This window comes from Magnolia sinica, chromosome 11, assembly GCF_029962835.1.
Source record: "Magnolia sinica isolate HGM2019 chromosome 11, MsV1, whole genome shotgun sequence".
Classification (NCBI taxonomy): Eukaryota; Viridiplantae; Streptophyta; class Magnoliopsida; order Magnoliales; family Magnoliaceae; genus Magnolia; species Magnolia sinica.
The window spans coordinates 18,298,414-18,322,908 of NC_080583.1; the positions used below are offsets into that span (position 1 = coordinate 18,298,414).

General features: G+C 42.2%; 1 protein-coding gene across 1 annotated transcript in view; it reads right to left on the reverse strand.

Annotated features, from left to right (window-relative positions):
• The window catches only part of LOC131218041 (serine carboxypeptidase-like 17), a 97,953-nt gene extending 80,687 nt beyond the window's left edge, over positions 1-17,266 (reverse strand). The window contains exons 1-2 of the mRNA XM_058212723.1: positions 17,130-17,266; positions 16,647-16,792 (exon numbers count right to left, since the gene is read on the reverse strand). Coding sequence (XP_058068706.1) covers positions 16,647-16,792; positions 17,130-17,266 — 283 coding nt within the window. The remainder of the gene's footprint in view (positions 1-16,646; positions 16,793-17,129) is intronic.
• Positions 17,267-24,495: the final 7,229 nt, after the last annotated feature.

A 24,495-nucleotide genomic window follows, 5' to 3' on the forward strand; every position in this document is an offset into this window, starting at 1 on the left:
TGATTATGTGTTGTATTTTGTATGCTATCTCTGATTTTATATGATAATGTTATGTTTCTTCTTCCTCATGGGTTATATCTAGTTGCGATGATTGTGTAAATTTTGAGGATGAATTTTTATTAGGAGAGGAAAGCTGTAAGCCCCGTATCCTAGACCGTACCATTCCGCAGACTTCCGTGGTCTTTCCGGTCGAATTCCAGTAACCTTCGACCCTTAACCGACATTTATGCGCGACCCTGCATCACACGCTGTCAACCTGAATTGACTCAACTCAAGACTTGTACCCTTACGACCGCGCCATCGCCGCGGTTCCGATGCTGCGTCTCTCACGCCGATCCGATACTCTGGCCAGGAGATGTGGGCCAGTGTTCAATGCGAGGAAAACACCGTGCTTGTGAATTTTGAGAGAATCTCTACTACTTGTCACATCAATCCATCAATCAATCAATCCTATCATCTCAAGTATATGTCAAGTACACATCACCTCACACCCATCCCCAAGCAACCCCTAAAGTCAAAAGTTTCTTACACCACCCATACTTTCTTACACCATCTACACAAAAGTCAAAAAGTCTCTTACACATCCATCACTCACCACATCCATCACCCATCTATACCTCTCTCTTTACAACCCACCTCTCTCTTTAAATGCAGACAAGTTGCATGTGCAGCAGCTGGCTTTTAATATGTATTATATATATTTTTTAAATATTACATGATGGTGGATCCGTGGGACCCACCTCTCTTTTAAATGCAGAAAAGTTGTATGGGCAGTAGCTGGCTTTTAATATATATTATATATATATCTTATATATTACATGATGGTGGAGTCTATGGGACCCACCTCCACGGACCCCACCTCTCCTTTATTTTAGGCAACAGTGCTACACGTGCTGTAACTCTACAGCTGCTCTTTAGACATCAACAGCCCGCAGGCCACCATTGAAGTATATTTTGTATCCCACGACGTCCATCTGACAGTGGGACCCAATCCATATGTACGTGCTACATCCCTATGGTGTGGGCCCCAATGATGTATGTGCTTTATCTACACCGTCCACTGTTTGGACAGTGGGGCCCACCATGATGCATGTGTAGTATCCATGTCGTCCAACCTTTCGTGAGTCGTTTTACAGCATGAGAAAATAGGTGAGTCTGATCTAAAGTTCAAGTGGACCCCACCATTTGCAATAGTAATGGGGTACAATGGCATCCACCATTTAAAACTTCTTAGGAGCCAATGTGGTTCCCACTCAAGTTGATATTTGTTTTCATTTCACCTATCTCTATGTTAACTTATGAATGGGTTGGATCTCAAAAACACATAAGGGTGGGCCCAATTTGATATACATGAGGCCCATTGGCGCGGCCCGACTGATATACCTGAGGCCCATTTGAATCGGCCCATTAAGATGTATTCGAGGCCCTGGTGCGAGGCCCACTTGTGTGTATTCAAGGCCCGATGTGATGTATGTTGGCCCATATGACGAGGCCTATGTGACGTAAATGAGGCCCATCATGATTGTACGTGAGGCCATGGGTCCACTATATGTTTAGCCGTATGTAGGCCACCCCTTGGGAGCAATGTTGGTTTGACGTCCACATTGATGGGAAATAGTGGTTAGATGTCCTCATTATGACCTTCCCTTAGGCCTTGTTACGCCCATTCTCCTCATGGGTTAACCCAAATAAGTGGGCCCCATTCACCGTAGACGGATGATTCCGTGCTATTGGATTTAATATAACCACGGTCAGGTGTCGATCCTTATACTAGGGTTGATCGGTTGATCATCTATGGACCTCACTTTGTTTATCTGCTAATTATCAGTGCCGATTGTCGAGACCGACGCCGACTATTGACCCTGATTATCGGTGCCAATTACCGATGCTGATTATCGGTGCCGATTGTCGAGGCCGACATCGAATATCGACCCTGATTATCGGTGTCGATTATCGATGTTGATTATCAATACCGATTATGAGTATGTGACAATAAAACATCATAATACATGCCCATATGCATTATCTGCATGCTTGTGATGAGATGAGTGATTGATCATAGCACATGCCATTGGGCATATTGTTATGGGACTCCATAGAAAAGGAAGTGCCCACATGAGCGCGTGGTACGCGCATGATTGTTGTATGACTGGATTCCATGATTCAAACATCTTGTATTGTGTGACATGTATACTGTACGCCCTAGCGACATCAGAGCCATAGCCGCCACAAGAATATCGTGGTTGGCAGGATTGGATACCGAAAATCTTGTTCTACATGGGGTGCTATAGATATCCTTGGGTGAAAGTCCCTAAACCCTTATGGTACCAGGAGGTTGCTCCAATGTCTAGACCGAGTGGGTACATGAGCGCCGAGTGCCGATTACCAGAAGTCTGCGCTTTCCACTATGTCGTGATCGGTTGGAAGGGGGTGTGGCCTTACCCGCCCGAGAGGAGGGGGCAAAGCTAGGCTAAGTTTGACCAGCTCGAGGAATAGGTCTGCTATCGACGAGCCGAGCCCGATATTGGCAGGCAGATAGTGAGGTCTCTTCCACTCCCCTTATTGCACGCGATGGGGCGGCAATCTGGTTTGGAGTGTACTAGACCTCGATGACATTCCAGATTTGAGCTGTATTGATATGTGGACTTAAATGAGGATTCATATGCATGATTTGCATCTCGCATTACATGGCCTTGCTACGGCCAACATCATTCATGCCTTGCATCGCATAGCCTTGGTACAGCTAATAGTATTCATAGATTCATCAGCATATTCCGCATTACTCTGATACTACATAACTGTTCTACTACCTTGCGCACACACTTTCACAACCCTCTAAGTTTTCTATAAGCTTATGCAAGACCATTTCATGTAGGTAACGTTGGATCGCAACAGCGCTGAGGTAGGAGCACATATCAGATCAGCTTGGAGCTTTTGTCTATCATCATTGTATTTCTCTTCATGCTCATTGTACTTATAAAGTTTTTTTTTATAATAGTGGAAATGTGATGGAGTTTTTGGTTGTTGTTCGTGGGTTATGCCTTTGGTTATGCTTATTACAAATTAAACTGATGTTGAAAATCCTCCTCGTAGCATCCCAGGATCGGAACCTGGCGATTGGGCGCTGGGAGTCGAGAATGGGGTACTACGGAGGCTGTCGGTGCCGGATTCGGCGATCAGGAATTTTGTGAGCCCAGTTCCCGAATTTAGGGCGTGATATATTGTATCCACACCATCCACCTTCGTGGGACCCACCTGATGGATGCGTTGGACAGAAGGAAAAACCACAAATATCAGCCTGATCAGATGGTGGGCCACGCACATGTGAACCCACCTGACATACATCATACCCACGCCGTCCATCTATTGCAGCATGCTGCTGGACCGATCGTCCAGCAGCTGCTGGGCCCTGGGTAAATTCAAGTATTAGCTTATTAATATAATATATATAGTATTATATGGTGGGCCCACGTGGGACCCACCTCTGTGTAAATGAATTGGCTGGAGTACTTCTGCCAGCTTCCTACCTGCTGCATGTACGCAGGGTCTGCTTATGAGGTATGTATTATATCTCAACCGTCCGTCCGTTTTTGGACTGGACGTGGCCCACCCCACGCGTGGGGTGGGGCCCACTTTAGTGTATTTGTTGTATAACAGCACCATCCATCTGGATGGGCTGTGTGGGGGCCGACTGTGATGTATTTTCCATCCAATCCGTCCGCCAGTTTTGGGCAGGATGTGGGACCACCCACACGTGATGCACGTGTGGGGTGGGGCCCTACTTGGATGATGTGTTGAATAGACGGTGGGGCCAGCCGTGATGTATGTGAAAATCCACGTCATTTGTCCATCAGGTGGGACCCACCATAGATGTATGTGTTACATCTAAACCGTCCATCCCAATGGTGAGCTCGTCTTATAGCTTGAGACTAAAAATGAGGCAGATCCGGAACTCAGGTGGCCCACACCATCTAAAATCATGTGAAGGCATGCAAAACATATAAAAGTACTTGCCGGGACCCACCTGAAAATTGAATGCATCTGAAACTTGGCCTGATCCCTTAACCAAGTGGGCTAAACATAATGGATGGGCCGGATTTGTGAACCACGGCTTGGTGGGCCCAATAAATGATTATGAATGCTCTTAACTTGTGCATGGTGTGGCCCACACAAGCCATAGATTGACTTGATTTTAAGTCCTAGGCCCACCATGTTGTGCGTGTTTCATTTATACCGTCCACTTGTGCAGCCCACCTAGATGTATGTATTTTACATCCACACCATCCATCCTTGGGGCCCGCTGTGATATACGCATTTTATCAGCGCCATCCACCCCGTGGACTCTACATGTGATGTATCTATGGCCCATTGTTGTGGCCCACCTTGATGTATATGAGGCCCATTGTTGTGGCCCACTTCGATGTATATGAGGCCCATTGGTGCGGCCCATATGATGAGGCTCACTGGATGTATATTGGCCCACTAGTGCGACCCATGTGATGCAGCTCATTGTGATGTATATTGGCCCATTTAACTGGCCCATTTGATCGGCCCAATTGATTTGACTCATTTGTACTAGCCCATTTCATTCAGCCCATTGATTTGGCCCATTTGACTTGGCCCATTTGATCGGCCCAATTGATTTGGCTCATTTGATCAGCCCAATTGATTTGGCCCATTTGTATTGGCCCATTTCATTCGGCCCATTGATTTAACCCATTCGACTTGGCCCATTTGATCAGCCCAATTGATTTGGCCCATTTAATCGGCCCAATTGATTTGGCCCATTTGATCGGCCTAATTGATTTAGCTCATTTGAACCGGCCCATTTGTATCAGCCCACTTGATTTGGCCCACTTGATTCAGCCCATTTGATGTAATTGAGGCCCATGATAATGTATATTAGGCCCTTATATGATGTCGTGGGCCCATTATACGATTGGCCCTACGAGCACCATTCCTTGGGAGCAATGTTGGTTAAAGGTCCACATTGTTAGGCAATGATGGTTGGACGTCCACATTGTGGCCTTCCCTTAAGATGATTGTTGAGGTCGATCTGATTGTCGAGGTTGATTGTGATTATTGAGGCCGATTGCGATTATCAAGGCAGATCCAATTGTCGAGGCCAATTGCGATTATTGAGGCCGATTTCGATTATCGAGGCCGATTCTAATTATCGAGGCTGATCCGATTGTCGAGGCCGATTGCGATTATTGAGGCCAATTCCGATTATCGAGGCCGATTTCGATTGTCGAGGCCGATTCCGATTATTATCGAAGCCGATTCCAACTATCGAGGCCGATTCTGATTGTCGAGGCTGATTCTGATTATTATTGAGGCCGATTCCGACTATCGAGGTTGATTCTGATTTCGAGGCCGACTATTGAGGTCGATTATGATTATCAAGGCTGATTCCAATTGTCGAGGTTGACCCCGAGTATTGAGGCCAATTCCGATTGTCGAGACCGACCCGATTATTCAGGCCGATTCCGATTGTCGAGGACGACCCCAATTATTGAGGTCGATTCCAATTGTCGAGGCCGATTCCGATTGTCGAGGTTGACCCCAAGTATTGAGGCTGATTCCAATTGTCAAGGCCGATTCTGATTGTCGAGACCGACCCCGATTATTCAGGCCGATTTCGATTGTCAAGGACGACCCCGATTATTGAGGCCGATTTCGATTGTCGAGGCCGATTCCGATTGTCGAGGCCCATTGTGATGTATACACGGCCCGTATTTGAGGCCCATTCTGATGTGCATTCGGCCTTGGCTTGATGCATTTGAGGCTTATGTAATGTATGTGAGGCCTATGTGATAAGGCCCATTATGGTGCATTTGAGGGTCAAGCGATAGAGCTCGTTGTGTTGTATATTAAGCTCATGTGAGAGGCCCATCGTGATATATATTAAGCTCTTGAGTGAGGCCCATGGTGTTGTATATTAGGCCCTTGTATGATGTCAGACCCGTATCCTAAATCGTACCGTTTTATAGGTCTCTACAGTCCTCCCGGTCGAATTCTGACGACCCGCGATCTGTTATTAGTAGTGCGCGCGACCTTGAGCCGTATCTCATAGATCTGAGTCGACTTAACCCGAGACCTATACCCTAGTGACCGCACCATTGCCGCGGTTCCGATGCCGCATCTCGTGCGTCGAGGCGATACCCGGGCCAGGAGATGTGGGCCCGCGTTCAGTTCGAGGAAAAACACCACGCATTTGTAAACCCAAGAAAGATTTCAAATCATGTCCCATCAATTCCATCAATCACACATCATGTCAAATACACATCACCCCATCCCCAAGCAAGCTCCTAAAGTCAACACTCCCTTACATAAAGTACACTCATCACTCACTTTACCCATCACCCCATCACTCACCCATCCTTCTCTCTCTTACAACATATCTCTCTCTCTCATCTCTCTCTCCCTCATTCTCCAAGCAACCCACGTCTAAGCTTCCATGGGAGAGAGCTTGTGTGGCCCACTTTCTACCTCTCATCTCCACCATCCAAAAAACATCTCGACCATTGAAATCATCCCCTTGGAGCTCTAGATCGTGTTGGCGGAAGAAGGAAGAAGAGATCAAAGGTGGGTGTTCCTTCTCTCTCTCTCTCTCTCTCTCTCTCTCTCTCTCTCTCTTGATTCCGTGCAGCCCACTTGATGTGTGTGGTGTAACCATGCCATTCATCATGGTGGAGCCCACCTTTGTATATGTGAGAAATCCATGCCACCCAGCCTCATGTGGGACTCACCTGGCTGAACGGATTGGCCGGTACCTCATACCAGTTATATAGCTGGTGTAATTGATGTCACTAAGCTCTTTGGATCCCAGTGCTATGAAGTCAACAAGCTCTGTGGGGCCCACAATGAGGTAATGTTACATCCAGGCCGTCCATCTAGTACACCTGGACGCTGGATGCATAGCTATATTTTATTTTATATATATATATATATAGATATTATCTTTAATATAATATTAGGGTGGGCCCTGATGTACGTGGGACCCACCTTGGGAAGCAGATTGGCTGGAGTACTTCGCACTAGCAGCAGCGTGCTGCTGTGCTTGGCGTCAGTAATGGTGGGACCCACCTTGTTGGTTATGTCCAGACCGTCCATCCAGCAGCATGTAGCTGCTGGACTGACGTCAGCAAGTCCTATGGGTCCCATATGATGTATGTTGTGTATTCACGCCGTCCATCTATTAATGGAGTGGCCCACCCTCACGTGTGACATGTGTGGCAGGTAGGACCCACCTTGATTTATATATATATATATATATATATATATATATATATATATATATATATATATATATATATATATATATATATATTATATCCACACCGTCCCTGGTGAGGGATGTGGATACCCACCCTGTTGTATGTTTCCTTCATGCTACCCATCCGTGGGTGGAGTGGGCCCACCCCACACGTGTGACACGTGTGGGTAGGTGGGACCCACCTAGATTTATGTATTCTGCTACCCATGCCACCCGTCTGGACGGTGGATGGGTGAGGCCCTCCTTTGGTGTATGTATTTCATACACGCTGTCCATCTGTTTTGTATGGTGGGCCCACCCCACACGTGGGCCCACCCCACACGTGTGACACGTGTGGGCAGGTGGGACCCACCTTAATCTGTATGTTTTATCCACACTTTCCGTCTGAATGTGTGGCGTGTGGCCGCACTTGATGTATGTGAATGCAGCCACGCCATCCACCCTGTTTGCTGGACGAGTGTGGCCTACCATGATGTATGTGATGTGATATCACCATCCTGATGGTGGGACCCGCCTTGATGAACCTTGCAGCCATGCCGTCCACCTGTCTTGGCTGCCAACGTGAGGCCTACCTTGTGAGGTATTGTGTATTCATGCCGCCCATCCACGTGGCCCCCACGTGATGTTTATGTTAACCCAAGCTATCCGCATTGGTGGGGCCCATCTGGGACGGGCAGGGCCCACCTTAACATGGTGTTTATGTGGCCTGATTGCTGAGGCCCAAAGTGATGTATGTAAGGACTATTGTGGTGCATTCTGTGGCCCATATAAGAGGCCCAATGAGATGTTTGTATGGCCCATATGTGCGGCCCAATTTGATATTTGTATGGCCCACATGTGCGGCCCAAATGCGATGTTTGTGTGGCCCACGCGATAAGGCCTAACTTGATGTATATGAGGCCTATGGGTCGTAGCCCATTATGATGTATTTAAGGCCCAGGAGATTAGACCCATTATGATGTCTTTGTGGCCCATGAGTGAGGCCCATTGTAATGTCCACGTTGGCCATTTGGTGCTGCCCATGTATTGTGGCCCACTTAATGTATATTGATTCGCATGAGAGGCCCATTGTAATGTGTTTGAGGCCCATGGGTTACGGCCTATTGTGACGCATCGAGGCCCATTGGTTGTGGCTAATTGTGATGTATCGAGGCCCATGGGGTGTGGCTTATTGTGATGTATTTCTGGCACATTTGGTAAGGCCCAATGCGATGAATGTGCGAACCAATGTAAACGTCCGATTTCACTATAATGTATGTAATGATATTTATATGGACCACTCCTTGGGAGCGATGATGGTTAAATGTCCACGTCGTGACCTTCCCTTAGGCCAATTGTTGTGGCTGATTGCTGATTAGCGATCGAAGCCGATTATCGTGACCGATTGCCTATTCCAATTGTCGTGACCGATTTGTCGATTCTGATTACCGATCGACTCCGATTGTCGTGACTGATTGTCGATTCCAATTGACATGACGGTTTGTCGACTCTGATTATCGATCGATCCCGATTGTTGTGACCGATCTACCGATTCTGATTATCAATCGATCCAATTGTTGTGACCGATTTTCTGATTCTGATTATCGATCGATTCGATTGTCATGACCGATTTACCGATTCTGATTATCGATTGATCTGATTGTCGTGACCGATCTGCCGATTCTGATTATCGATTGATCCAATTGTCATGACTGATTTGCCAATTTTGATTATTGATCGATCTTGATTGTCGTGACCGATTTGTCGACTCTGATTATCAATCGATGACGATTGTCGTGACTGATTTATCGATTCTGATTATCGATCGACCCGATTATCGTGACTGATTTGCTGATTCTGATTATCGATTGATCCGATTGTTGTGACCGATCTGCCGATTCTGATTATCGATCGATCCAATTATCGTGACCGATTTACCGATTTTGATTATCGATCGATCCCGATTGTCGTGACCGATTTGTCGACTCTGATTATCAATCGATGCCGATTATCATGACTAATTTACTGATTCTGATTATCGATCGACCCAATTGTCATGACCGATTTGCCGATTCTGATTATCGATCAATCTGATTGTTGTGACCGATCTGCCGATTCTGATTATCGATCTATCCTGATTGTCGTGACCGATCTGCCGACTCTGATTATCGATCGATCCAATTGTCGTGACCGATTTGCCGATTCTGATTATCGATCGATCTCGATTGTCGTGACCGATTTGTCGACTCTGATTATCGATCGATCCCGATTGTCGTGACCGATTTGCCGATTCTGATTATTAGTCGATCCGATTGTCGTGTCCGATTTGCCGATTCTGATTATCGATCGATCCGATTGTCATGACCGATTTGTCAATTCTGATTGTCGATCGATCCCGATTGTCGAGGCCAAGTATCGAGGCCGATTCCGATAATCGAGGCCGATTTTGATTTGTCGAGGCTGATTGTATAGGCTAACTCCGATTGTCGATACCAAGTATCGAGGCCGATTTCAAGTGTCGATTCCGATTGTTGAGGCCGATTTCATTTGTCGAGGTCGATTTTGATTATCGAGGCCGACTGTCGAGGCCTATGTGATAAGGCCCATTGTGATGCATTTGAGGGCCAGGCGATGGAGCCCATTGTGATGTATGTTAGGCCCATGTGAAAGGCCCATCGTGATGTGTATTAAGCTCTTGAGTGAGGCCTATGGTGTTGTATATCAGGCCCTTTGTGAGGCCATGGGTCCACTATATGTTAGGCTTTATGTGGACCACTTCTTGGGGACAAAGTTGGTTAAATGTCCAAATTGTCGAGGCCAATTGTCGATGCCGATTGTTAGTTCCAGTTATTAATACCGATTAGGAGTATGTGACAGCATAACATCATGATACATGCCCATATGCATCATTTGCATGTTTGTTATGAGATGTGGTTGACCATTGCATTTGTCATTAGGCATGTTATTATGAGACTCCCTGATAGGCGGAGATTGTTTCACATGAGTGCACGGTATGCGTAGGGTTGATGCATGACTGGGTTGTATGATTCATACTTCTTGCATTGTGTGTTGTGATTACTGTATGCCCTAGCGACATCAGGGCCGTAGGCTCCACAGGCATATCGTGGATGGCCAGATGAGACACTGAAAATCTGTTCTACATGGGGTGCTATAAATATCCCTGGGTGAAAGTCCATAAACCCTCTTGGTTCCAGAGGTTGCTCCAACGTCTAGACCGAGTGGATGCATGAGTGCATGAGGGCCGCATACCGTTAGGTCGCGTCTCCTACTGTGTCGTGGTCGGTTGGAAGGGGGTACGACCTTACCTGTCTAAGAGGAGGGGGCAATGCTAGGCTGAGTCTGACCAGCTCGAGGAATGGGTCCGCTATCGACGAGCCAGGCCCGATTTGGCAGGTGGATAGTGAGGTCTCTTCCACTCACCTTGTTGCTCGTGATGGGGCGGCAATCTGGTTTGGAGTGTAATAGACCCCAATGATTTCACAGAGGGTAACCGTATTGATATGTGGACTTATTGAGCAGGAATTGCATATTCATTCATTCATTATCCACTCGGGCTGGTGGTGCGTAACTATTTGTTACATGTACCTTTGCATGGCCAGGATTTCGGTTAGGCGCGCGACTAACCTGAGATCAGGAGTTTACCACATTGAGTTTGACTATCCAAATTTAGGTATGGGACTGATTTAGATAGAAGTCCCTTGTGGTGGACCCCGTAGCCTGCGATACTACGTACTATCATCCTGACTTCACACTCCAGCATGGTCATTTCATTTGCACCGCATATTACACTGCATTCGCAGTACTTAGCATTTTGGGTTACTATGTTTCTGCACTTATATGGCCTAGACGGACTTAACAGGATTTATATATTGCATTTTACCCTCGGCATCTGATATTTGGCTCTCTTTGACTCATTGTATAACTGATTTGTATTGCGTACTCTGATATTGTATGACTCATGGACTTACCAGTATAATTCTGCTTACTCTGATATCGTATCTTATCAGTATTTTCATTTATTCCATTATATGATTTATGGCATTGTATTGCATACTTGGCACTTACCTTGTGCACACACTTTCACCACCCTCTAAGCTTTCTATAAGCTTATGCACGATAGATGCGTGCAGGTGGCGTCAGGTTGTAATAAGTTAAGCTTGGAGCGTACAGCAGACTTTTGGAGCTTTGATTTTTGTCATATGTATTTTCCTTTCAGCACTGTATTCAAATGTTTATATTAGTGGATATGTGATGATGATGTTACCTTTGTGATTTGGGTAAACTTATGGTTATGCTGGTTATGAAATTAAGGTATGTAAAAATTAAAAAAAATAAAATAAAATCCTCCTTATAGGATCCCAGGATTGGAATCTGGCGAATGGGCACTGGGATCCAAGAATGGGGTTCTACGGAGGCTGTCGGCCCCGGATTCGGCGATTGAGAATTTTGTGAGCCCGGTTTCTGATTTTGGGATGTGACATATGAGGTCTTAGGTCCACTATATGTTAGGCTCTATGCAGCCATTCCTTAGGGGCAATGTTGGTTAAATGTCCACATTGTCGATGCCGGTTATTGATACTGATTATGAGTATGTGACAGCATAGCATCATGATACATGCCAATACCCATAATCTGCATATTTGTTATGAGATGTGGTTAATCATTGCATATGTCATTGGGCAGGTTATTATGAGACTCCCCGATAGGCGGATATTGTCTCACATGAGCGCACGGTATGCGCAGGATTGATGCATAACTGGATTGTATAACTCATGCTTCTGGCATTGTGTGTTGTGATTACTGTACGCCCTAGCAACATCAGGGCCGTAGCTTCCACAGACATTTCATGGATGGACAGATGGGACATTAGAAATATATTATTAGCATCGGGCTACCATAAATGGCCCTAGGTGAAAATTCTTAAACCCTTTTGGTACCAGAGGATGCCCCAACATTAAGACTGAGTGGATTTATATGAGAGCATGAAGGCTGTATACCAGTAGGCCACGTCTTCCACTGTATCGTGGTCGGTTGGGAGGGGGTGTGGCCTTACCAGGCTGAGGGAGTAGGCATAACTAGGCTAAGTTTGACCAGCTTGTGAATGAGTCTGCTATCGACGTGCCGGGTAGATATTGGCTGACTACTGGATAGGCAGATAGTGAGGTCTCTTCTGCTAGTTATGCGCTTGATGGGGCGGCAAGCTTGTGTAGAGTGTACTAGACCTCGGTGATGATCCCAGAGACGAACAGTACTGATATGAGGACTTATTGAGCAGGAGTTGCATACTCATTCATTCATTCATTCATTCACTATCCATTCGGGCTGGTGGTGCGCAACTATTTGTAACGTGTACCTTCGCAATGGTCAATATTTTAATTAGGGCGTGCGACTAACCTGAGATCAGGAGTTTACCACATTGAGTCTGCCTATCCAAATTAGGTATGAGACTGGTTTGGATAGTAGACCCTTGTGATGGACCCATAGCATACGATTCTACGTACTATCATCCCAACTTCACACTCCAGCATAGTCATTCCATTTGCACCGCATATTTCATTACATCCGCGGCATATGGCATTTTGGGTTACTGTGTTTCTGTATTTGTATGGTCTATATATGGCTAATGGTACTCGTGAACTCATCAGGAATTATATATTGCATTGCATCTTCGGCATCTGATATTTGGCTCTTTATGACTCCTCATTTACATAGCTGATTTGTATTGCGTACTCTGTTATTGTTTGACTCATGGACTTGTCAGTATTTCCGCTTACTCTGATATCGTATGATTCTTGATCTTACCAGTATTTCCGATATTGTATGATTATGGCATTATATTGAATACTTGACACCTACCTTATGCATATGCTTACACCACCCTCTAAGCTTTGTATAAGCTTATGCACGATAGATGCGTGCAGGTGATGTTAAGTTGCAGCAGCGTGGAGCTTGGAGCATGTACCTGACTTCTGGAGTTTTGATTTTAACATACATATTTCCCTTTCAGCATTGTATTCAAATGTTTATATTAGTGGATATGTGATGATGATGTTACCTTTGTGATTTGGGTAAACTTGTGGTTATGCCTCTTACGAGATAAATGAACATTGGAAAATTCTCCTTGTAGGATCCCAGGTTCGGAACTTGGCATTTAGGCGCTGGGAATCGAGAATGGGGCACTACGGAGTCTGTCAGTACCGGATTCAGCAATTGAGATTCCTGTGAATCTGATTTCCAGGTTTGGGGCGTGACACCTTGTTATTGGTGTTGAGAGAGAGAGTGAGAGAGAGAGAGAGAGAGAGAGAGCTCAGGCGTGGCGGGTTGGGTAAGGAAGGGAAATGGTAAGAAAGGGACGGACGAGTAGGGTAAGGTTTACGTTTTAAATTATTATTTTTTTTAAATGTAACATATATTCGAGTTGAGCCGAGTTTGAGTTCGAGTCGAGTCGAGTCAAACTCCACTATGTTAGAACTCGGCTCACTTTCAAAACAAGCTGAGTCATATGAAGGTTGGCTTGCCTCGATTCGTAGTTCAAACCGAGCTAGATCGAGGGCTTGGCTTGTGTACAACCCTACCTTTACACGATTCGTGTACAACCCTACCTTTACATGATCTAAACTATTCTTCATATTTCCATTCACACTTGGCGGATAGGCGCCCATCCTTGCTGCTTAGATCAGCTCGTGGGGCTCGCATTCGGTCGTCAATCTCCTCATGTTGGATGGTGCTCCATTTTGGGTCGATCTGAACCATTGAAAATGTCCTCCCTTCTTCCTTTGGTATGTTTAGGCTCTTGATTTTCTAATCACCTTGTTTGAGAGGGGAGCAGATTAGTTGTTACCCGAATAACATCTTAGTGGGTATCATCCCAACTGTGTGGGGCTCACCTTGATATAGTTTTTGTATATCGACGCTCTCCAAATGTTTTTCCATCTCATTTTAGGATTACAATCCTAAACTTTTAGAAGATCCAAATCTTAGGTGGACCATACCACTAGAAACATTAATGAATGACTATTAAAAACTTTTTATGGGCCACAAAAGTTTTGGATCAAGCTGATGTTTGCATTTTTTCCTTCATCTAGGTCTTCTTTACATTATCAATAGGTTGGATACGAAACGAACATTACGAAATTTTCGATGGGCCGTTTGAAAATTTCAATGAGACACTCAATCACCACTGATTCCTATGGTGTGGTCTACCTGATATTTGGATCTACTTCATTTTTGGGATCATGATCTAAAATTAGATGGAGAAATGGATGGATTTAGCGGATATACGACACATCATCAAAGTGGGCCCACGTAACACCTAATCCACACCTTTTTGTGGCTATTAGTACTCCACATCTTCCTTGTAGGTATTAATTCACTAGTATTTTTGCTAAAATAGTTGTTAGAATAATTTGTATATTTTATAAAGTTGGGCACCTACCACCCTATTGCTTAGTGGTAGACTCATAAGAGTTTTAACATAAGGTCATGTGTTCAAGCACTCATTGTGGTGTGAGTGTGTGCCAAAAAAAAAAAAAACTCTGGGCAGGGAAAGGCAGATCTTTATACAAGAACATATAGAAAGAGAGAAAAAGAAGAAGCTAGGGAAGGCAGATCTTTAAACAAGACCACACAATGTAAAGATAAATTATATTGGATAATCATTGAAGTAGCTTTTCGAAATATTTTCAGGGAAGTGGGTAATCTCGAATTTCAACTATCTCCAAATTACAAGTGCCTTTTTTTTTTTTTTTTAGTTAACTTGCTTAAATTGAGCCCTCCAAATTACAAGTGTACGTTAACCACACCATATCATCATGTCACCTATGTGGCATTATCTAACTCCAGTTGTGGGAGTTTTGCGCTATCACCTATCACGGCCCATTTGTGCAGTCTCTTATCATGGTAATTATTACTAACAGGACTAATTTTGAAAGCGGATTGGCTGGTGTACCACACACCAGCAATATGCTGATGTGTTGACGTGGCAAGTTATGTGAGTCCCATAATGAGGTATGTATTATATCCAAACTGTCCATCCATTTGGCAAGCTCTTCGCAAGGCTTGAGCTGAAAAATAAGACTTAAAAATCAATTGGACCACACTGCAAGTGGGGGATTGAACTTCTACTATTGAAACCCTTCCGAGAGTCATAGAAGTTTTGGATCAATATGATATTTGTTTTTCCTATTCATCCATGTCTTTTTGTCCTGGCGACCAGATTAGATGGAAAATAAATGTTACGGTGGGCCCTATGAATGTTTTAATTGTGAAAATCATTATCCTCCCTGCTATTTGTGGTGTGGCCCAGTTGAGCTTTCCATACGATTCATTTTTTGGCTCATGCTCTAAAATGATCTCGAAAAATGAATAAATGGTGGGATATAATAAATACATCATTTTGGGGGCCATGTAACTTTGATTTCTTTTGAACCGTTCGTACAACTTTGAGCTCGAGGAGCGTCAACGCTCGTCTTCGCGGAGGCGGATTAGATACTGACAGTTTGAGTAGAAGTGACGTCATCAAGTTCTTTAGGACCCACCATGATGTATGTGTTGCATCCCCACCATCCATCCATTTGGAGATATCATTTTAGGGCATGAGACAAAGAATGAGTCAGATCCAAATCTGAAGTGGACCCCACCACAAAAAACAGTAGGAAGAGTGACACCCACCGTTGAAACCTTCCTAAGGTCCACTATGATGTTTATCTGAGATCTAACCTGTTCATAAGTTAAGACATACTTGAAAGACAGGAAAACACAAACTTCAGCTTGATGGAAAACTTGTGTAGTCCTTAGAAAATTTCATCCGTGGGCGTCTCTCTCTCCACCGTTTTCTGTGGTGGGATCTACTCAAGCTTTGGATAGGACTTATTTTGTTTTTAACTAATGCCCTAAATTGATATCTCAAAATGGTCGGACAATGTGGATACAATATATACATCACGGCGGGTCTTACAAAACTTGGTGACATCACTTCAGTAGCAAGTCTAGCTACTCAACCCGTCGGTAACTAATCCACGTCCCGTCTTCGCTAAAGTATTCGGATGCATTTATTGGCCAACAATAATGTCATAGGAGGCCAACAATAATGTATTTGTCGGATGCATGCCCTTCAACCATTTTAACAGGGTATGAGCTAAAAATAGGCAAATCTAAACTACATTAATTTGGAATTAAATAGCTACTGTTGAAAGCTTTTAAGGGCCACAAAAGTTTTGTACGACGCTGATATGTGTATTTTTGGATCATCCATGTGTTTTTTTTAAAACCTTCTTGGGTAGTAGGTTAAATGACAAATACACATCGTTACAAGCACTACACGATGGGCTCACTCTCTTTTGCCATATGATTCTTTGATATTACATACCTACTTCGTAGACAAAGCCACTCCACCCTGAGCAGCCAGGGCCGCCCACGAGCCACAGGACAAGAGGGTCCTCTTTGGGGCTCTTTTCAGACTCCACAAAGTAGTAAAACAGCTGGTTTTCTTCCAAATCCCCCACACCCACATACCTACAACAACCCCATAAATAGAGGATTGGTCCATTTTTAAATAGATCAGGACCGTCCAATTAGTGGACCACGTGCTGGATTAGCACATACCTGAAAATTGCACCAAGTAGAAGTTCCTAATCATCCAATCCATCATGCCATTTCCAGACGGTCGAGAAAAGCTTAGATCAATGATCCATAAAGAATTTTATAGATAGAAGGATTAAAAACGGCTAAAAGATTCAATTTTCTCTGATTTGACCATTTATAGTGTGGCCCATAATCTCGAATGGCAATCATCCGATGCGCGAAATAGATCATTCCAAAGATTGGCAAAGGAAGGAGGATTACAGCTTACCCGGTCTCTAGACGGAAGGGGAGAGGGCCAGAAAAGCCAGGAAGATATCTGACCGTTGATTGAGAGACTGTTAGCCGTGGATAGTAAGATGAAAGCACCATGAGTATGCAGACAGAGATAGGTTGCAACCTTGCCATTTTGCTTCCAGGTAACTGGCTCTCCAAGTTGTGCCGAAATAATATTTAATATGATTCTCGACCGAAAAAGGGATCCCTGACGGTGGGACCCACATTGATGACTTAGGGCGTGATTGGATGTGTCTGGATAGATGGATTGCACCGTAATAAAACTCACATCTTTATTTCTAGTAGCTGGTTAGATAAATCAAGTTGTCAACACCAATCAGAACTTAAGACAGTCAAAGGTACATTGATGAGGCATAGTTTCTGTGCCCACATGATATGTCTCATATCCACCCTCTTCATTCTATTGCAAAACAGGGGAAGCCGATTGGCTGGTGTACCACACACCAGTGGTATAGCTGATGTGGGTACGTGTCGTGCGAAGACGAGCGCTGACGCTCAATGAGCTCCCAGTTATACGAACGGTTTAAAAGATATTAAAATTAGGGGAACGGATTGGCTACTCCCCTTGCCACCAGCTAATGGCTTAATGGTCAGTGCTCCGCGGCCCCACTATTATGTATATGTTTCATTCATGCCATCCATCTATTTTTATAGATTATTTTATGGTATGAAACCAAAAATCCCAATCTCAAGTAGACTACGTTACAGGAAGCAGTTTTGAATGAATGTTAACCGTTAAAAACTTTTTGGTGGCTATAAAAGTTTCAAAAAGTTTTCGATCAAGCTGATCTATGTTTTCTCCCTTCAATCTAGGTCTATATGACCTAATCAACAGATTGAATGTCAAATAAACAGTATAGTAGACCTTAGGAGGATTTTAATGGTGGATATCCAATCACTATTGTTTTCTGTAGTGTGGTCCACCTGAGATTTACATCCCTCTCATTTTTTGTATAAAGCCTAAAACGTTCCGTAAAAATGGATAAACGAAGTAGATGAAACATATATATCATGGTGGGGCTGACCACAGCCACCGGATTGGTGGCAGGCATCACAATAATATATTCATTATACTTAATACTGTTCATCTATTTTTCAAAATCCTTTTAGAGCATTAGCCAGGAAATGAATCATGTCTCATTCTCACATGGAATACCCTACAAATGGCAGCGCGATAATGATTTTCACCGTAAAAAAATTCCGAAGGCTTACCATAACATTTATTTTCCATCAATCTGTTTTTAATATCACAGAGATATGGATGAAGAGGAAAAAGTTGATCCATAACTCCAGTGACTCGAATGAGTTTCAATGGTAGACATTCGATTCCTCCCTGTTTTTTGTAGTGTAGTCTACTTGACCTTCATACCTGTCTTATTTTCCGTCTCAAGCATCAAGAGAAAATGACCACTGTAGACAAAACCTTTCATCCAGCGGTTTTTATGATGGAATACAAACTTAAGTTACCAACTTAGACTAGCATGTGCGGACAGCGACTTTGAGGATGAAACTACCCTCCCTTTTCACTGCGAAGACGAGCGCTGACGATCCTCCAACTGAGAGTTGTACGAACGGCTTAGAAGAGATCAAAGTTACAGCGTTCATCCATATTTCGAGATCATTTCGGAGCATTATCCAAAAAAAAAAAAAAAATCATATCCAAAGATCATCTGGACCACACCACAGAGCAGTAGGGAAATTGATTTTCACTGTTAAAAATTTTATAGGGCCCACCATAACATTTATTTTCTATCCAATCTATTCTTAAGGCACTACGTGAAAAATGGAAAAAAAAAAAAAAAAAAAAGAAAAAAAAAAGACGGATTTCGAGACGGTTCTGGACCGTCTCTAAAATTGCTTGGTAGACGCTTTAGAGACAGCCACAAACTCTCTAAAATTTTGAACGGCTCCTGACCGTCCTTAATATTGTCTTAAAATTCTGAATGTCCACAAATCGTTTAGGACGGTCGCTGACCATCTTATATGCTGTCATCTGAGACGGTCATTAGTTGTCCGCATTAGAGACGGTCTTTGACCGTCTTATATGCGATCATCTGAGACGATCATTGGCCGTCTAAATTAGAGATAGTCATTGATCGTCTTTTACTTGTAATTTGAGGCTGTCAAAGACCGTCTCTATTAGAGGCGGTCATTAGCCGTCCTATAGGCCCTGCCAAAGACCGTCTCTATTACAGACGGTCCTAAACCGTCTCTATTGGAGACTGTCGAAGACCATCTCTATTAGAGATGGTCCTCAACCGTCTTATCGCCCCGCTAAGCCAAAATTAAGAAACTCAAAAAAATTATGAATTTCAAAAAAAAAAAAAAAAAATAGTTGAGAAGCTTAGAAAAATAATTAACAATGTTTAAGAAAAATTTAAATTTTGAAAAAAAAAAAAACTGTAATTTTATAAAATTCTAGATTTTGAAAAAAAATAAAATTAAGAACTTTGAATAATGTTGATAATTTTGAAAAAAAAAATTTGAAAAAAAAATGATATTTTGAAAAAGAAAATTTAAAAAATTAAACAAAATTGTGAAAAAGTTGACAAATTGTAAAAAAAAATATAATTTAAAAAAAGACTAAATTTTGTAAAAAAAAAAAATGTTAAATTTATTTCTAATAAAAATGATATTTAGTTAAAAGGGTAAAAAAAAAAAATATACATTTTGAAAAAAAAAATGTTAAATTTATTTGTGAAAAATAAAATTACTAAATTATTAGGTATATCCACTAATTATACATTTAATCGTTTTTGGACAATCTAATCAATTCAAATTGAAGAGTAAATAACTTCAGATGTTTAAATCAAATTTCACTGAAATTGTTGATTAATCTTGTATGCCCAATATCTTTCTCATATGTAACCTGATTGAGACAAGTAACTAATCAAATTGAGAGTATTGATAGTAAAATAAAGTGAATGGACTAGACATGTGAAATGGGCCAAATATTCTGGTTAAAATTGTGACCCAACTTATTAATTACTGACCTCGTGAGAACCTAAGAATTGATGTTAGTAAGTTTTGTGGGCCCCATCATGATGTGTGTCGAACATCAACACCGTGGATTTGATGTGTCCCCTTTAGGTTATGAGATATCTCAAAAATCAATTGGAAAATGAAACTCAAGTGGGCTTTACCATTTAAAACTATGTGAAGACATCATAAAAAATATAAAAGCACTTGGTGGGGCCCACATGAGTTTTGGATGCGGTTGAAACTTGGTCTGACCCCTCATCTACATGGGACACATATAATGAGTGGGTTGGATATGTGAATCATATTTAGGCAGACCCAATATATGATTCTAAATGTTTTAAGGAAACCTTTCTCCACTACATTTAAGTGAGTTACTCGTTACCTTTACCAGAGTAAACTCTGTGGCGTTCACTGTTATTTATTTATTTTATCCACTCTATTCATTCATGTTAACAGATAATTTGAGGTCTGAAGAACAAAAAGGAAGCATATCCAAAGCTCAAGTGGACCACACCACAGGAAATAGTGTGATTGAACCTCTACCATTTAAAAATTCTTGGAGGCCATAGAAGTTGGATCAAGCTGATGTTTGTGTTTTCTATTCATTTATATATTTTTGATATTATGAACAATTCCTTTAATTGTTTTTAGACAATCTGATCAGCCCAGACATGAAGAGTAAATAACTTCAGATGTTTAAATCAAAATTCACTCAAATTGTTGATCAATCTTGTTTGCCCAATATCTTTCTCATATGTAGTATGATCGAGGCGAGTAACTAGTCAAATTGAGGGTAATGATCAGTAAAATAGAGTGAATGGACGGTATCGATATACATAAAATATATCAAGGTGGGCCCTACACGGTTAGAGTAACACCCATGGAGTTACCTAAATAGTGAAATGGTACTATAAGGTCACCTCATGGGAACTTCCCATGAGGTTAATCTGTGTGCGCCCCACCATGATGTGTGTAGAACATCAACACCATGCATTTGATGTGTCCCCTTTAAGTCCAAAAATCAGTCGTATACGAAACTCAGGTGGGCCATAGCATCTAAAACTATGTGAAGACATCCCTAAAACATATAAAAGCATTTGGCGGGGCCCACATGAGTTTTGGATGTGTATGAAACTTGGTCTGACTCTTCATCCAAGTGAGACACATAATGAATGGGCTGGATCTATGAACCACATCTAGGTGAGCCCAATAAATGATTATGAATGTTTTAATGGGAGGGTAACCCTCTCAACTATAGTATGTGGTGTGGCCCACCCAAGTCATGGATTGACTTTATTTTTAAGCTCGTGGCCCACCATGGAATGGTGCATCTGATTGACGGGGCAGATCCAAAGTTCAAGTGGACCCACCATAGAAAAGAGTGGGATAGTGACACCCACTATTGAAACCTTCTTAGGGCTCGTCGCGATGTTTATTTGAGATCCAATCTGTTTATAAGTTAATACAGACATGGATGTAGTTGAAACTTGGTCTGATTCCTCATCCAAGTGGGACACGTATAATGAGTCGGTTAGATATGTGAATCACATTTAGGTAGGCCCAATATATGATTATGAATGTTTTAAGGAAACCCTTCTCTACTATATTTAGGTGAGTTATTCATTACCCTTACCAGAGTAAACTCTATGGGGTCCACTGTTAGTTATTTATTTTATCCACTCTCCATTCATCCATGTTAACAGATAATTTAAGGTCTAAAGAACAAAAAGGAAGCATATCCAAAGCTCAAGTGGACCACACCACAGGAAATAGTGTGATTGAACCTCTACCATTTAAAATTTCTTAGAGGTCATAGAAGTTTTCGATCAAGCTGATATTTGTGTTTTTTATTCATTCATATATTTGATATTATGAACAAACTTTAACCGTTTTTGGACAATCTAATCAGTCCAGATTGAAGAGTAATAACTTCAGATGTTTTAATCAAAATTCACTCAAATTGTTGATCAATCTTGTTTGCCCAATATCTTTCTCATATGTAACATGATCGAGGCGAGTAACTAGTCAAATTGAGAGTAATGATCAGTAAAATAGAGTGAATAGACTAGACATGTAAAATGGGTTAAATATTCTAGTCAAAATTGTGACCCAACTTATTGACACCCTGAGACTTTAAGAATTAATGTTAGTAAGTTTTGTGGGGCCCATCATGATGTGTGTCGAACATCAACACCGTGCATTTAATAGAAGTTTTGGATCGAGCTGATGTTTGTGTTTTCCCTTCATTCATATCTTTTTAATATTATGAACATGTTGGATGGCAAATAAACATTACTGTGGACCCAACGAAGGTATTAATGGTGGAAATCATTATTCCACACTGTTTTGTGTGGCATGGTCCACTAGAGTTTTGGATTTATCGAAAATTTGGGATCAACACACACCGTTCATCTATTTTTTGAGATCATTTTACAGAATTATCTAAAAAATGAATCATATTCAAAGATCAAATGGACCACACCACAAATAAGGGGAAAAGATTGGCTACTCCCCCTACACCATCTATTGGCTGGTGGTTGGTGTTGTGTGGGCCCCATCATGTTGTATGGCCCCACGACCATTTTTTGCTTTTTTATTACTTTTGAACCACTTGGATTTCAAATAAACATTATGATGGGCCTTAGGATAGTTTCAACAGTGGGAATCACCCTCCCGTTGTTTTCTGTGGTGGGGTCCACTACAGATTTTTATGTCTCATTCTTTGGCTCGTGACTTAAAATGATATCTCAAAATGGACGGACGGTGTGGATATAACAAATACATCATAAGTTTTTATATTTTTAAAATATTATATATATATATATATATATATATATATATATGAAAAGGTTCTATACGTTGAGCTCATGGGAACTCCCTATGAGGTTGAGCTGTGTGGGTCCCACCATGACGTGTGTTGTAAATCAACACCATGCATTTGATGGGTCCCCTTTAAATTATGGGATATCCAAAAAATTAGCCGTATACAGAACTCTTGTGGGCCATACCATCTAAAATCATGTGAAGACATACCTAAAACATATAAAAGCACTTGGTGGGGCCCCACCTGAAATTTGGATGCGTCTGAAACTTGGTATGACCCCTCATCCAAGTGGCACACACATAATGGATGGGCTAGATTTGTGAACCACATCTCTGTGAGCCCAAAAAATAATTATGAATGTTTTTGTAAGTGCTATAGTTTATATCCCTGTCTGTTGTCAAATTTTGTGGTGCCAAAATCACTGTTATGTTATATATAACTTGCATAAGTGAAGCTCTCTCAAGGATCAACATTCATGAACAAGCTAAGCTCACAAGACAAGACTCAAGCTGTACTTCAAGAAGAGTTCAAGGTAGTTTGTAAAGAACTCAAGACTCTTTCAAGATTGAGCTACATTTCAAGATTGATCTACATCAAGACTTCAAGGCTCATACTTCAAGGTCACTTGTTCCTAATGTTTCAATGTCCATACTTCATGATTGAGGTTTGATTGACCATAGGTTGACCTTAGAAGTAGGTCATTTCGGATACATAAACCGAATGTTTATTTTATATGTGATTGGTCTGTTCTTTGACTAGTCCTAGGCCTTCTTCGACTAGTCCTAGACTTGCTTCGACCAGTCTAAGAAAATCCTCGATCAGTCGTAAGTTTGTTACATATTCCGGATAAAATCTGTTAGGCTTCGACTAGTCCAAGAATCTGTTCGACCAGTCGTAGGAACAGTGTCGACTGCATCTACGACCAGTCGAAAATCTTCGACTCGAATTCCAGCGAAGTTTTACAGGACCTACGACCAGTCGGAGGAGACCTACGACCAGTTGTAGGTGACCTACGACCAGTCGTAGGAGAGCTTCGACCAGTCATAGAATGGTCAGAGCATATCCCGCCGGATTTTTCAAATATCTGTTGTTGCTTCGACTAGTCGAAGAGTACTCTAGACCAGTCGAAGACACGATCTTCTTACTTATAAATAGTGCACGAATCTCAGAAGAAATCATCGATTTAATTAATTCATTCAAGCCAATCTTCGTCGAACTTCTGAGAGATAATTCTGTGCTCCATCTAAGCTAAGTGTGCTTATTTAATATTCTCTTTCCTTAGCTTTATTTAATTGATTTTGTTTCTGCTATTCCAATCTGATTTGATAAGAGGAATTATTATTCCCTTTCTTTGGAATCAAAATCAATTAAGGCAAGCCCTATTTGGTTTAATTTAAAATCTATTAGAATTAGAACCATTGTAATCGAGTACTGGACATTGAACTTGGACATTCAATCATCTACTTTGATTTGGTTCTACCGGGCTGCTACAACGAAGGAGATATTCAGGTATTTTACATCTTATTGTAAATCC